This window comes from Myodes glareolus, chromosome 6, assembly GCF_982192425.1.
Source record: "Myodes glareolus chromosome 6, mMyoGla1.1, whole genome shotgun sequence".
Lineage (NCBI taxonomy): Eukaryota > Metazoa > Chordata > Mammalia > Rodentia > Cricetidae > Myodes > Myodes glareolus.
This window is the reverse complement of record NC_142031.1, coordinates 370587-386153: the sequence shown is the minus strand read 5'-3', so window position 1 is coordinate 386153 and position 15567 is coordinate 370587. Positions and strand designations below refer to the sequence as shown.

The following is a 15567-nucleotide window of genomic DNA, read 5'->3' as shown; positions in this document are numbered from 1 at the left end:
CCTTCACCAACCAGTTCATTTCTTTCTTTTCTTTTTTTTTTTTAATGTCTGGCTATTTAGTTTAATTTTAGCTAATTTTCTAAATTTGTATACTTCGTTTTAAAACCGGACCCATTGATTTACATTAGCAAGAGACTTGCTGTTGAATTTGGCATAAATCTCCAGCCAATCTGGGACAGGTCTGTCTTTAGAAGCCAGTGCTGGACTACGGTGCCGAGTCCCTTCTGCTCACCTGGTCCCGGTCACTGAGACCTCACCAGCCAATCAGTGCTTCCTGCAGACCCGCCAGTCAGATGGGAAGGTTTTTCCGGGAGCCAGACTTCCGCTCCGGCTCAGCTCTCTCACGCACTGAGTCTCGGGCTCTCTTGGGGGCAGAGAGTGTGTCAGATCGGCAGCTGCACCATGGTGAGTGATGGGTTGCTCTCCACAGAGGGAAGGAGTGGCTGGGCTTGGCGAGCGAGGGGCCATTGTCCCCAAACTAGGCGGAGCGGCCCGATGAGGCTCGCGGCCGGTGTGGTGGGTCCTCCACTGGCTGGGTGGGAGCCAGCGGACAAACACAGAGTTTAGCGTCTTCCTGTCTCAGTAGTCCTAAACTTGCAGCTCTCTGCTGGCAGCCTCTGAATCACTTCACTGCCCTGCACAGAGCAGAGTGTCGGGAGCCGCAGATGGTGGTGTCTGTCGTGCATGTATCGTTGCATGTGGCACATTCGCCAAATGCGGAGACTCCTGTTCTCTCCTGGGTATTCAGAAGTTCTGCACTTTTCACATTTAGGTTTGGGATCTGTCTGTAGTTATAATACAAGTATAATACATGTAATTACCAGATATCTTGGGAGTGCTTGAGTCAAGTGGAAAGTCCCATGTGATTTGAGACCATTGAGAATGCATGATTAAGTGAGAACTATTGCAGTTCTAAAGTGTTTAATCTCACTTAATCTCAACTGGCTTTATCCTGTTTTTACAGTCTTGTCAGATGAACTACATAATGGAGAAATTGTTTTGGTTTTATTTTGCTTGTTTGTTTGTTTCTGGTATTGAGGATTGGTCCCAGTGCCTTGCACATACTTGGAAAAGGCTCTACCAAGATCTCCTTGCTTTCATTACTTTAGATTGAAAGTAGAGAAATGTATGCAGAGTCATACCCGGAAGTATTTATTAAGGGATTATGACTTAGAAATATGGAATAATGCAAATAAAAAAGAATGTAGATTTTTACTTGTTTGTAAGATCATAATTTCACACATTTCTTCTCAAAAAATGTATTTTAGGTGTTTTGGGAAGAACATGTCTTCCCGAGGAGGTTTGCTCCCCCATCCCACGTACACATTCTTGAAAGCAGGGTCCACATTTTGTTTTACAATACCAGTCTAATACCTGATGGATACTGCACAGTGCTGCTGTTACATAGCCTAGCATAATTAACTCCCATTTCTTGAGTGTAGTTTCTCTCAAATGGTCCTCTACTTTTATTCTTATGTGCTTCTACATGAGTCTCTATGTGACCTTCAGCATTACTTTAGAACATAGCCATTTCATTTTTCTTTTCAGAACCCTCCACTACCTTCTCACTTGTGCTTTCAATCAAAATTTAAAAAAATCCCTGTCAAGGTCTTACATGATGATAGCACCCTGATCCATTTCTGCTTCATCACCTACTTCTTCCCTCATTTACCCAACCCCAGCTTCCTTAATTCTCCTTGAATATGTTTGAGGTCATTTTCACCCAAGGACCTCTTTTTTCTCTGCAATTTTCTCTCCACCTTGGTATGATTGGTTTACATTTTTCCTACAATCTCCCATCTGCATTTTACTTAATTATTTGTACTAAAGTAGACAATTTGTACTGTCACCTCTCCCTGTGTTATTTCTTTGACACAAATGAGTAAATCAACTTAGTTTTTCTGGTTTTCCCAACTAAAAATGTTCTTTGTATCACTTTAACTCAAGTGAGTAAGAGAGAAGAAGGAAGGAAGGAAGGAAGGAAGGAAGGAAGGAAGGAAGGAAGGAAGATGGGTGCATAGGTGTTGTGGATAGAAATGTTAGCAGGTATGAGGCAGCAGGCTAGATGGAGACACTAATGAAAGAATGGATGGATGGAAGGTAATAAAAAATGAGTGGATGTGTGGGTGAGCGGGTGGATAAAGACATAGGATAAAGATTAGTGATAAAGGTTGCTTAACAATATTGAACACAGTTATTAGTAGGATTTGCCTCTTTATACAGTAGATTTGTGGTCTGATGCTGTGAGAGAGATGAGGAAGGTAAATGGGAGTTTCTGAGAAAAAGGAGAGACGTTCATGAGAAGTAGGTAGAAGATGGAAACAGAATTTGATACTCAGATGTCCTATGGTGAGCATCAGTCAGAGTAGCCTGGACTTTCCCAGCTAAGTCACAGTGTCCATCACTGACCTCCTCCTTATTTTCACAGCAAAACTGTTACTACCCTTCTCTCTGCAAGAGGGTGAAGTGGACAACTTTGAGAATGAGTTCTGTAATACCTTATGTGGGCAAACATATAAGGCCAAAACAAGGACTATGTGCATGAGGAAATACTGTGTGCCGGGGGCCTCTCCACAGGAAAGTCCATCTGCCTGGTGAATAAGGCAGTCATGGGTTTTCCCCATGCCTATTCTATCTCAGTTCCTCCAGGAGTGGATGTATTGTCCTCTGGTCTTTGTGGAGACCCCCACACTTCTTGTTTCATTATCTCTACTTGTTTTCCTTGGGTTTATGCTTCAATAGTCTCCTTGAGGATAGCTTTAGCAAATCCTAACATCAATTTTTGTTGCATATCTTATACTTTTTATTGAGGCATAACATATACACAAATATGTAATTTGTAAGTAAACAGTTTGATAATGTTTTCAGTGCTGACTTAGTATGCTTCTGGTACCCATCTCCCTTTCTTGCCACTAAGTGCATTTTGTATGTTCATTGTTATATGTTGTCTTCTGTGATGTTTCATTTAAGTTTCTTACTTTGTTGTTGGGTTGTCAGTTTCTTATAGGAACTCTTTATATGGTATAGAAGTAAATTCACAATTGGACATAATGGATTTTCTGGGTAAACTGTCCCAGAGAAGGAAAATAGTTGGTCTGAACTGAAGTGGCACAACCAGGGCCCAGATGTCTGGATTCTGATGCCTTCCCCATCTCTGCAGGCTTCCGACTCTGAGCTGACATAGTCCCCATTATAGACTGGATTTCCCATGGGATTTTCCTAAAGGGATTTTACAAATGAAATGTAACATGAAGGGGCCTGCTTATTGGGGTTTCTGTCCTGCCCGATATCCCACAGCTGGCAAGCCCCAAAGAAGATCACACAGAGGACTCCATAAGATTATAAACTGATTGGCCCACTAGCTCAGGCTACTTATTAGCTGTTATAACTTATGTTAGCCCATTATTTTTATCTATGTTAGCCACACAGCTCAGTAGCTTTCTCAGGGTGGCAGCTCACATGTTGCTTCTTCAGAGTCTGGGCATGAGTGGGAGGAATGGGCTTCCTCCTTCCTAGCCTTCTCCTGTTCTCACCGCCCTGCCTCTACTTCCTGTCTGGTTGACCCACCTATACTTCCTGCCTGGCCAATCAGCGTTTTATTAAAATACATGACTGACAGAATACAAATAATTCTCCCACACCAATGCAGTAACTTTTAGAAGTGTTCTGAAGACTCCTTTGCCCAGTGATATAAGCTGTCTTTACCCAGTCAAGGGATGAGCATATTTTTTCAAGAGTTCCAGTTCACAAGTTGAGCAAATAGACCTAACCAAGGTTACCAAAGGCAGAGGAGTTGACTGAATATATTGCATCAGCTCAAGGTTTATAGAGCCAGGACCTACACATAGGTTAGCAGAACTAGCTTTCTTACAAGTTCCTAAATTTTCCCTTCTAGACATGAGGCATGGCAAGCAAAAAGAAAAATCCATATGTTTTTAGCTTGTCCTCATCTGTTGGGCTCTGTAGGATCCTAACATGCAGTTGGTATTTGTGGCCTTAAACAGATCAAACACTAACTACTCTCTCTCCTTGGGGTGATTCTGGGGGTCCACTCATCTGCTACCAAACTAGTTCATGGGTCCTGGTAGGACTGGCTAGTTGGGGTCTGGACTGCTGGCATCCCATTTACCCCAGTGTCTTTACCAGGGTTACCTAACTTCACTAACTGGATCAGCCAAGTCAAGGGACTTACTCCACTTCCAGAATCTGGATCTGTGTCTCCTCACACAGAACTAAAACCTAGGCCTCTGAGAACTTCTGTCTCCCCACAAACCTGCAGCATCTTCATAGTTGCACAAATCTGGTTCCTATTGGTATTTATCCCTGAGGCTCAAGACCAAGCCCCAGGGTGAGCACCAGGCCTTTGGACATTCTTTGCTCAGGCTTCCCTAAGCTATAGCCTCCACTCTTTAGTTTACCATCTGAATCTTTCCTCAGCATATCTGCCCATTCACTGCCACTACTAAAACAAGCCTAGAAAAGCCAAGCAATAAAGCCTCATCCTCACTCAACTCTGATTGCATACCTTTGTAGGGTTCCCATATCCCTCGGTGGCCAGACTTACCCTGGAGTTAGCCATCAGACCTTGAAAGGGAGGAGATGGAACATCACAAGGAAATTCTCCTTTAGGAAAAGGCAAGGAAATGGGGGTGTGCCTAATTGGGTAGGAAAATGGGGGCCTGCCCACTATAGGGATACTGAGGAATAAGGATGCATCTCCAAAAGAGAGTGACATTGCTATGGCCTTGTCCCTGCTGTGATAAATGCCACATCCTTCAGGGAAGTAGAATTTTACACCTGGCCTTCAAATACAAGGGAGTAAGGGCCTTTTTCTGGAGGTGGGGTGGCAGCACTCCTGGGATTTCAAGGAGAAAGAATAGATGCACAGAGAACCTGAAAGACTGAAGTGATTTTGTGGGTTTGGGGTGCTAGGATCAGGTCAAAGGAATAGAAACATGACTTGTGGCTAGAAGTCTCAATGGATGTGGGGGACTAGAACATTAGTTGAAAGCAGATAAAAACTGTTGTAGTAGCTGGATGAAAACCAAATATTAAGTCAACCATGCTCAAGTTTCCACTCTAGGTTAATACTGAACATCATCCTCACCTACATCCAGGGGCCCCATTCTTCCTGTTTCCACTCTAGGTTAATACTGAACATCATCCTCACCTACATCCAGGGGCCCCATTCTTCCTATAAACCTGGTCCCTAATGTTTGAAGCCCAGACCACACCTGCCTCTATCCACACTTGATATAACCTTGTCAGTTTGGTTGACCCAGGACTTAGTAATCAAGGAAAAATTCAAACAACAAAAATGATCTTCTGGGCCCATTCTTTAGGCAATTGTACCAGGCACAGAATACTTATATGGCCAGCAGGAGTTAAGAGGCCTCACAATGCTACTCACCCCAGTCTTTAGAATACTCAATAAAGAGGAGAGCTCCTGCTTACCCCAGGTCCATAGGAACCAGACAGCACTTACAAGGTTCAAAACAAATGCTTTCTAATTATGGTGTTGTCTGATGGATTTGTGTTCACTAGCAGAAGTGTCCTTGTTTCCAATTTTTTGCTGCCTGTGCAATAGGGCTTCCATCACAAAAGGATCTTGTGGAAACTCAAGAAAGTATGCTACATACAGTCTCAGTCACAGGAAATGGTCTATAGAGTACTTGTCTATCACAAAAAGCCCAAGTTTGATCCCTAGTGCTGCATAAACAAGGTATGATGACAAACACCTATTATCCCAGGAGTTAAGAGGTAGAATCAGGAGGATCAGATGTTCAAGACCATTCTCTGCCATATAATAAGTTCCAAATGAGCCTAAGATGCATAAAAGCATACCGTAACACCTCCCCCAACACATATATGAGAGTATCTTCTTAATTCATTCTTGCTGGAGAGTTTTTTTTTTTTTGGAAGATCCTGCATCTGACCACAGCTCCACTTCTGAGGTACTGCTACAACTGGTTGTACATCTATATTCATATTAGACTTTGCTGCTTCAAGGTCTATGGAATTAAGAACACAAACACTTCACTTAATAACAAGCTTGGTTATGGGATCTTGCAGCAAAGTTCGTTAGGACTCTGAGATGCCAGTTAACAAGTTCTCTTTTCATTGAGGGCTCTAATGTCTGGGGAAGAGTTAGCCTGACAGTGGTGTGGTAAGGGAAGCTCAGGTGACTCAGTGTGGATTATAAGTTTCTTCACTGTACAGTTACCATGACGCTCCCAGACTAGCTGGACTCTAGATACCTGGGTGTCATTGGGTCTGGCATGGGCTTTTAAAACCTGAAAAACAAACCCCAATGACACAATGTTTTCAACAAAGCTGCGTGTCCTAATCATCCTAATCCTTTCAGAGTTCCACTTCCTGGTGACTAAGCATTCTAAAATATGAGCCTATGGGAGCCATTCTTATTCAAACCACCACAATATCCTTACAGTCTAAACCACTGATCTCAACTTATAAGTAGCCCACTGAAGAACACAACTAAAACTCAGCTTTAGCTCAGCCTAATTTATCTGTTACTTGATACCATCTGAAGTACTCACTATTCATATCCCTGTGAGTAACTACACAGGGAAGAGTATCAGTAGTAAGTAATGGAACAGGAATCAATTCACAGAGACTTCTTGAGAGGGCTTGAACACATGTAGGCTTGTCATAGACTGTACCTATATGACTGCTGCCTAAGCCTCAGATTTCTAGTAAAGCCTTAGTCTGACCTATACTAAGAATGAGCATCAGACATCCACTTAGGGAGATATATGGTATAAGATCAGGAAGCCTGAGGTTGGGCTTGCCAGATACAAGGGTTTCACCAGATGGAAAGACCAGAAAGATCTACGATTTTCCCTGAGCTCCAGGATGATGCTATAGTTACTGTTCATACTACCAAAGAAAAGCCTGGTCTTGATTTGGAGTAAAAAGAAATGAACTGACTTCAGTAAGAGGCTTTGCATTCCAATCTGGAACAGATGGTGCTGGGAATGTAACCAAATGCAACCGAGTTTCCAACTTGGCAAAGGCAAAGTCAAATTAGGCACAGCTATGATATCAGAATAGAACAAAATTATCTGCAGCAAGTGAGTACAGCATAAACATAATTTCCAAAATAATGTTTTCCACTAAACAAAGGAAGCATGGGGATATTTTATTTTTATATTTCGAGACAGGGTTTCTCCGTAGCTTTAGAGCCTGTCCTAGAACTAGCTCTTGTAGACCAGTTTGACCTCAGACTCACAGAGCAGGAGCCTCTGCCTCCTGCATGCTGGGAATAAAGGCGTGCATCACCACTGCCTGGTAAGCATGGGATTTTATTGTGGGGTCTATATGTACATGTGGATAGGCCAGTTCTAAAGCATGATGAGCTTCAGGTCTATATACATACATACATACACACACACGTGTGTGTGTGTGTGTATGTGTATATATGTATATGTATATATTGTAGACACATTTTGGGGACCATATTTAGCTCAAAATTTCAGAACAAATACATGATCAAAGTGGTAAACAGAAGTTCCTCTGGGTATGTTCAGTCTGTACCATAACATTTTAGCCAAAAATAAGATATTTTGAAGCTACATTAATATGAGTTTACTCCCAAGAATACCTACCTGGCTTAGTCACTTACAAATTCATCCCTGAGACTTTTCAATGACTTTATGGGATCAGGATAAAGGACATCTATTTCCTGAAGGACTGGAGTGCTTTACCTTTCTAGTTAGGGATTGAAACTCTTGAATTTAAGGGCAAGATAGGCCCTAGGATTATGTGAGGGCAGTCTAACACTGTAACTTGAGGAGATATATACATAGGTAATTGTATCATGAATAAAATAAGTAAAGTTGATATTTGTACTTTATGTAGCCTAAAAGATGGGTAATGTTCCTTTGAACCACAGTCAAAACAATTAAACAAACAGACCAGCTAGAAAAATAAGGAAAAGATAGACACTCTTTGTGATATTTATACAATTTCATTGAATGTGATTTTCAGCTTTTGGTTATAATAAAAGAACTTTCAAAATAAGATTTAAGCTATATAAACAAGCTAAGTATGGCAGTGAGGTAAAAAGATTCATTACTGTTTCAGCTTTTCTGTTGGACTTTTTGTTGGCTCATAGGACAGGCATTTTAAAAGCTATTAGATAAACGGCCTGCCGCTTTAAGATGCTAATAGAAAACTCTTTCTTTAAACTTTTGCTATTGGCGTGGTGGTTTTTATGAACCAGTCAGTAATTGATGAATTTCTGAATTACCTTGTTCTAGAGGACCTGGCAGACCCGTAAGGGATTGGATGTGTGTTATGTATATAGGACAAAGCTTATTCCTGATTATGTCTTGTACTTGGATAAACAATGAAGTCAATTTTGTATCATCTGTTATAAATTCAGTAGTTTTAATATGCAAGATAACTCTTTCTGCATATTGTAAATCAGTAACTATATTAAGAGGGTCTTTAAAATCCCTTAGCACCATGAAAATGACATATAATTCTGCCTTCTGGACAGAATTATAAGGGCTTTGTTCCACTTTACTCAATTCTTCTAATTTGTAATATGCTTTTCCTGATTTATTTGCATCAGTATAAAATGTATGGGTGCCAGTTATTGGAGCATCACATACAATTTGAGGAAGAATCCAAGAAGTTCTCTTTATAAGGTTAAGTCTATCACTTTGGGGATAGTTGCTATGAATTTCTCCCAAAGAATTAGCACAAGCTCTTTGCCATGGTTCATTGTCTTCCCATAGCTTTTTTATTTCATCAGTAGTGAAAGGCACTATAATATCTGCTGAGCCTATACCTCCTAGTTGACGAAGTCTCAGTTTACATTTTATAATTAATTCAGAAATTTTTTTTCCTCATAAGTTTTTAATTTTTTACTTGGTTTATGTGGTATAAAGATTCATTCTAAGATAATATCTTCCCTCTGCATTAAAATTCCCAAAGGAGAAATTCTGGAAGGCAATATGAGTAGGATACAACTAAGATTTGGATTCACCCTATCCACATGTGCCTCCTGTAATTTTTCCTCAATTATTGTCAGTTCCTTTTCTGCTTCAGCTGTTAATTCTCTGGAACTATTCAAATCTTTATCACCATCTAAGGTTTTGTTTAAATGAATTATTAGATCAGGTGTTATCCCAACAGCCAGTCATAGACTGGAAATGTCTCCTAACAATCTTTGAAAGCTATTAAGAGTCTGTAATCAGTCTCTCCTAATTTGTGCCTTTTGTGTTCTAATTTTCTGTAAACCTGTTCTGTAACCTAAGTAATTAACAGAATCTTCTCTTTGAATCTTTTCAGGAACAATTTGCAGTCCCCATTTAGGCAAAACTTTCTTTACTTCTTCAAACATTCTTCCTAAAGTATCTGCTTTTGAATCAGAAAACAAAATGTCATCCATGTAATGACTATAGATTATAGACTTAGGAAATTTCTTATGTATTATTTCCAATGTCTGACTGACAAAGTATTGGCACAGGGTGTAGCTATTGAGCATTCCCTGTGGGAGGATGGTCCCTTGGTATCTCCTAGTAGGCTGAGAACTATTTTAAGTAGGCACTCTGAAGGCAAATTTTTCTCTATCCCTTACTTGAAAAGGTACACTGAAGAAACAATGCTTTAAATCAATAACTATGAGAGGCCATCCTTTTGGTAACATAGACGGCAGAGGAATTCCAGATTGTAAGGGGCACATAGGTCCAATAACCTTGTTGATAGCTCTAAGATCTGTCACCATTCTCTATTTTCCAGGTTTCTTTTTAACAACAAATACAGAATTCCAAAGGCTGGTAGATTGTTCCACACGGTGAGCATCTAGTTGCTCTTGTACCAGCTGTTTAAGCCTGCAGATTTTTTTTTTCTGTTAAAGGCCATTGTTTAACCCATATTGTTTTCTCAGTTAACCATTTTAAAGGCAGGGCTGTTAGTACCTCTGAAGGTTTGTCAATTGCTTTGCATTCCTATACAGCTTGAATGGCTGGTGACCTTTTCTATAACATCTTATAATATCTTTCCCAGAAATATAAATTTTGGGGGGATTATAGGAATGTTAATCTGGATATTCCATTGCTGCAATAGGTCATGACCCCACAAATTCACTGCAATATTAGCTATATATGACCTCACCCTTCCTCTCTGTTTTTCTGGCCCTATGCTTTTATCCCATTTTATGCTTTGTTTCACTTGAGATAGGGTTCCAATTTCTAGGAACTGAATATCTGCACTTGAAGAGGCTGATTCTGATGCCAAGATTCTGCAGTAATGATACTTACATCCACACACCATGTCTATCCAAGCCTTGAATAACAATGCCATTTATACACACTCTTAGCTTTGGTCTTTGATCATTTATAGAAGCCTGCCAGAATATATGTTTTCTATTTCCTATTGGAGTTTTTGATTCATCTTCCACATCTATTCCATTAGTCAGACCAGTCTGATATTTTTTACAGTAGGCACTGCATTTTTTAATTTTCCTGGTGAGACATGTTCCCCACAGTAACTGGGAATGATTGGACCTTTGTCATGGCAGCCTGCAAGAGGCCCCCCCCAAGGAGTTTCTCAATGCTATCAGGTTGCCTTGTCTGTCTTTTGCTGATCTACATTCATTGGTCCAGTGTTGTGGAGTATCAAATGATCCTTTTATAGGGGTTGCCCAAGACTATTGAAAAACAAAGATATTTGTAATATATTCATAATAGTAGCAAAATTACAGTCATAAAATAACAGCAAAAATAATTTTATGGTTAGGGATCACCACAAAATGAAAAACTGTGTTAAAGGACCATAGCACTAGGAAGGTTGAGAACCATTGCTCTAGGCTGTGTCAAGTTGAAAGTTAGTTAATTAGGACAATATATTTTATTTTTGTTATTTCAGAGCTGAAAAAAAGAGGCATTGCTTAAAACACTTAAAGACAAAAATCTTTACTTGTATTAATATAATTTCTGATAAGATTATTGTGATTGTTAATATCTGAACTGAGGAAGTGTACATTTAATTAGATTTATATAATAGCAATTAATACAGTGTCTGACTTATCTGGCCATTAGTTTCTAAAGGATACACTTTGGTATGACTTTATGTTTCTCACATGAATGAACTGTTATCCTTGCCTTGATAAATTCTATTTTAATGACAGCTGTTAAGTATTTGTCACTAGATGATCCACTAGGACCACACCATCATGGTACTTTCTTCAAGAGTTATAAAGTTGATGTGAAGGAATTTTTAATTAGTTTTGATTTAAAAAATTCATTTTTTAGTGTGTGTGTGTGTTTGTTTGTAATTGTGTGTTACATGCATGTGAGTATATCTCACACAACAAGCATGACACCAAACTGAAGATCATGGGGTGTTTTCCTATGTCACTTTCTACACCATTGCCTTGAGACAGAGTCTTTCACTGAATCAGAAGCTCACCATGTTGACTAGGCTGGTTGTTCAGCAAGCTCTTGGAATCTGTCCTACAATGCTGGGGTTATAAGCATCCACAGCTATGTTTGACTTTTTAAAAAATGTACTAGGCACTCTCTCTAGCTCCCTATAGTTTAAAATTAAATTATTTTTCTATGTTATTTCCTTGTGAAGCCATTGAAACATAGATGACAGAGTGGCAGCATGGTTGCCCTCTAGCCATAATCAGATTATATACATGTTTCAACAGTGAAAGCTATGAAACTAAGCATAGTGATCAGAACCAAATTAAATCAGTTAAGAGAAAATTATGAGAAAACTTTCCTACAGGACAATAATGTCTTAGGGTAACTATTTTATCAGGTTTAAATGATTGATACTATTTTGAATTAAAGTTGTTGTATGAGGAGAGGGCCTGCTTTTGGTTCTGGCAGCCCAGCTCCTGGCTGCCTGGCTAGCTTAACCCCCAAAATAACCACACAGAAATTGCATTTATTAAATTGCTGCTTGGCCAATAAGCTTTAGCCTTTTATTGGCTAACTCTCACATCTTGATTCAACCCATTTCTAATAATCTACATGTCACCATGAGGTTGTGGCTTACTGGAAAGATTCAGCATATCTGACTTGGCAGGTTCATGATAACTCTCTCCACCTCCTTCTTCCCAGCATTCAGTTTTGTCTACTTTGTCTACCTAAGTATGTACTATCAAAAGGCCAAGGGAGTTTCTTTATAGAACCAATGAAAGCAAAACACAGACAGAAGAACCTCCTACAGCATAAAGTTGCTCAGGGAGACTAGAAGTCTGGAAACAGGCATAATTTCCTTAATAAATATGTTATTAAAACACATTAAATGTGTTTTTCCTCATTAAAAATTAGTGCTTAATAATATATACAAAATTGCAGTGAGAATATACATTCAAGCAACACTCCTTGTTCCGTCCCACCCAGCTAGATTACACCTGAAATAACAACACAAAAATTGTATTCATTTAAACACTGCCTGGCTCATTAGCTCTAGCCTCTTATTGGCTAATTCTCACATCTGGATTCAACCCATTTTTAATAATCTGTATGTCACCACAAGACTGTGGCTTACCAGGAAAGATTCAGCATGTCTGACCTGGCAGCTTCATGACGGGCGGCTTTCTGACCATGCCTTCTTCCCAGCATCCTGTTCTGTCTACTCCACCCACCTAATTTTCTGCCCTATCAAAAGGCCAAGGCAGTCTCTTTATTTAACCAATGAAAGTAACACATAGACAGAGACCCTCCTACACCAGTTGTCAAGCCTAGTCCACTCATTCTTTCTGGGAAGCCCTGTTTCTTCTCAGCTCCAACACAAGGTTGTTGCCTCCAGCATTTACCCATCTGCCCACCTCATTCCTTCCTGCATTCCAGGAAAAAGTGCTACCCCATACCAGGGTTCTGGAGAGACTGTGTATAACAGCCTGACCTTGCTACATAAGGGACCAGCCTGTATTTGAGGAGGCACTTTAGCATGTCATCTGTGAAGCAGATAGGACCACCTGTGGGATTGGAAGGTGGTCAGTGGGAACATCTCACTGTCCCCAAGAAAGACTATCATTTCTATGGAACCTAACTGCAGGATTTCACCCCAAAGAACACCACAGTACATCATTGCAACAAACTTCAGAAATCAAACATGTAGAAAAAACACTAGCTTGTTCTCCCTTCTCTGAGAGTTGTGGAATAAGCCCAAGTTCCATCAAGGTATTAAGGAGACAGAGTCATTTATCCCTTTAATTGGCTGGCTTTCTCCTGGTAGGTGTAATCATCCAAGAATGTCCAGCCGTGTCAGTTTTCTCAATAAAATGGCATAATTATCCATTGTTAGACTTTTTATTTCTGGCTTCCCTATCTGAAAATGACAGTTTGAATATGAAGCATTCCTGTAAAAAGACTTGTCTACCAAAAACTTAGTTTGCAGTTAGAAGGACTATGAAGAAGTGACTGGATCCTGAGAGCACTACTCTCATTACTCACAGCTGGTAGGACCTGATAACTGGTGGAGTAGATGTGCCTTTGAGGGCTATTCCTTGTCCTTCCCACTACTCCACCCACAGTTCAACTGTTGTGAGATAACCAACTCTTCCACCACATGCTCCCTACCATGATGCTCTGCCTCATTACAGCCTGAAAGTAATGGAATTAGCCAAGCATGAAATAAAACTTCTAAAACTCCCTAAGTTGTTTATCTTAGGTACAAATACACAAAAAAGTATTCTTCAATTAGGCCTGAAGGCATACCATCATTCTCCCTCATACTATCCCTTCATGTATTATTTTAAAAAGGGATAGAGGTAGGAAATAAAAATATTAAAAGGGAATAGGAACCTGAAATAGTTTTCTCAGTCAACTTATTTATTGTCCTTGCTCTAAGTTCCAGATTAAACTTTAAGAAAGCAACACAGAATTTCCAGGATTAAGAGATATTTTATGTTAGAGATTTAAAACTAATTTCATGTTGTTATCCATGTTGAACAAACTTTTGGGCTGAAATGATAACAGATTAACAAAATGTGCTCCTGGCCAAGACTGCACTGCAACATATTTTTTTTTTCCTAAATGTGAGTGCTTGCCTTTAAAAAGATGAATAAGTACTTTTCATGTCAGTTTCAAAACATGCTATAGAAAGACAACATATAGAAACTTAAAGAATATTGGAGGAGGCTGCTTGTTGGCTCCCAGCTGTTCAGACTCACGAAATAATCATACAGAAACTGTATTAATTAAATCACTGCTTGGCTCATTAGCTTTATCCTCTTTTTGACTAACTCTTACATATTAATTTAACCCATTTATATTAATCTGTGCATCATCATGAGGTCTTGGCCTACCATCAAAGTTTCAGCATGTCTGTCTCTGGCAGTGGCTCCATGGCTTCTTCTTGACTCTGCCTCCTTTCTCCCAGTGTTTAGTTTTCCTCACCTACCTAAATTCTACCCTATCACAGGCTTAAGACAGTTTCTTTATTAACCAATGATGTTCACACCATACAGAGGGGAATTCCTTATCACCAGAATGTAGCAAAAGCAACTCTAAGGGGAAAGTGTACAAAGATAAAATGCCTGTGTGAGAAAAAACTCCAAGAATCCCCAAATTCCTTATATCTCAAAGAAATAGAACAATGTGAATTAAACCCCAAATAACCAAAAAGAAGAAAAAAAAATCTTAAGGGTTGATGGCTTTCATGGGGAATTCTACTAAATATTGAAATGACATTTTAAATTAATGGTTTGTCTTGTTTTTATTTGTGCTTATTCATGTGTCTTTGTATTTGTACTCACATATGTGCAGGTTTTTGAGGAGGCCAGAGAGAGTTTTAAGTCCCAGGTAGTTGGGAGCAACCAAAGGTGAATGCTGGGAAGTGGACTATATTCTTCTCTGAGACCAAGTGCTTTTATTTGCTAAACCATTTCTTTATCCTTTTACCAAACATTTAAAGGAGACTTGAAATACTTCACAAATGTTGGATAGACCTCTAGCTGCCTTTCCTCTCTCTCAGAGCTTGACTTAACCTTGGTCTCTCAGCCTGGTAGCCTCTGTCCTTCAAAAGAGTTGATAAAATGTACTGCAACTTCACAGATTTTAAAGAATTCAGCTATCTCCCTCCCACTTGCAGCTGTGAGCAAGCCCTGCCTCCTGATAATCCTAGACCAAGGATGATTCTGAATTACATCTTTGTGGGTTTTTTTTTTCTGCTTTCCTGATTTCTTAGGATTCCTGGCACATAGGCTGGGCAGGTACTGGTAGGTCATATAGTATGAAATTTGCCTACCTCCTTGAAAATCTATAGTAATCAAAGACTCCCCTGTTCTTCAGATTTGAGAGGAAGTTTCTCCCTGTAAGGCTGAAAAATGGCTGTATTTGGCCATGATGCCATGTATATCCTGACATTATAGCAATAAACTATCTGTCTTTTTCCCTTAGGGTCAAGCAATACATGATAGCTATCCTTTCTAATGGTTTCCAATTTCAAAGCCCCATCACAATTTCATATCTTGTGAGATTCTCTCCCTGCTCCCCTCCTCTCTCTTATTAATGTTCTCTAGAAGGCAATTTTTGTGATCTTTTTTCTAGGACAGACTTCCTTTTGTAATTTTGAACA

The 15567-nt window shown here is 39.6% G+C and overlaps 1 protein-coding gene across 1 annotated transcript in view; it reads left to right on the top strand.

The window, feature by feature from the left end:
• Nucleotides 1-307: 307 nt before the first annotated feature.
• LOC146893705 (uncharacterized) overlaps nucleotides 308-15567 on the top strand; it is a 49358-nt gene continuing 34098 nt past the window's right edge. The window contains exon 1 of the mRNA XM_087906764.1: nucleotides 308-405. Coding sequence (XP_087762890.1) covers nucleotides 403-405 — 3 coding nt within the window. The 5' untranslated portion in view covers nucleotides 308-402. The remainder of the gene's footprint in view (nucleotides 406-15567) is intronic.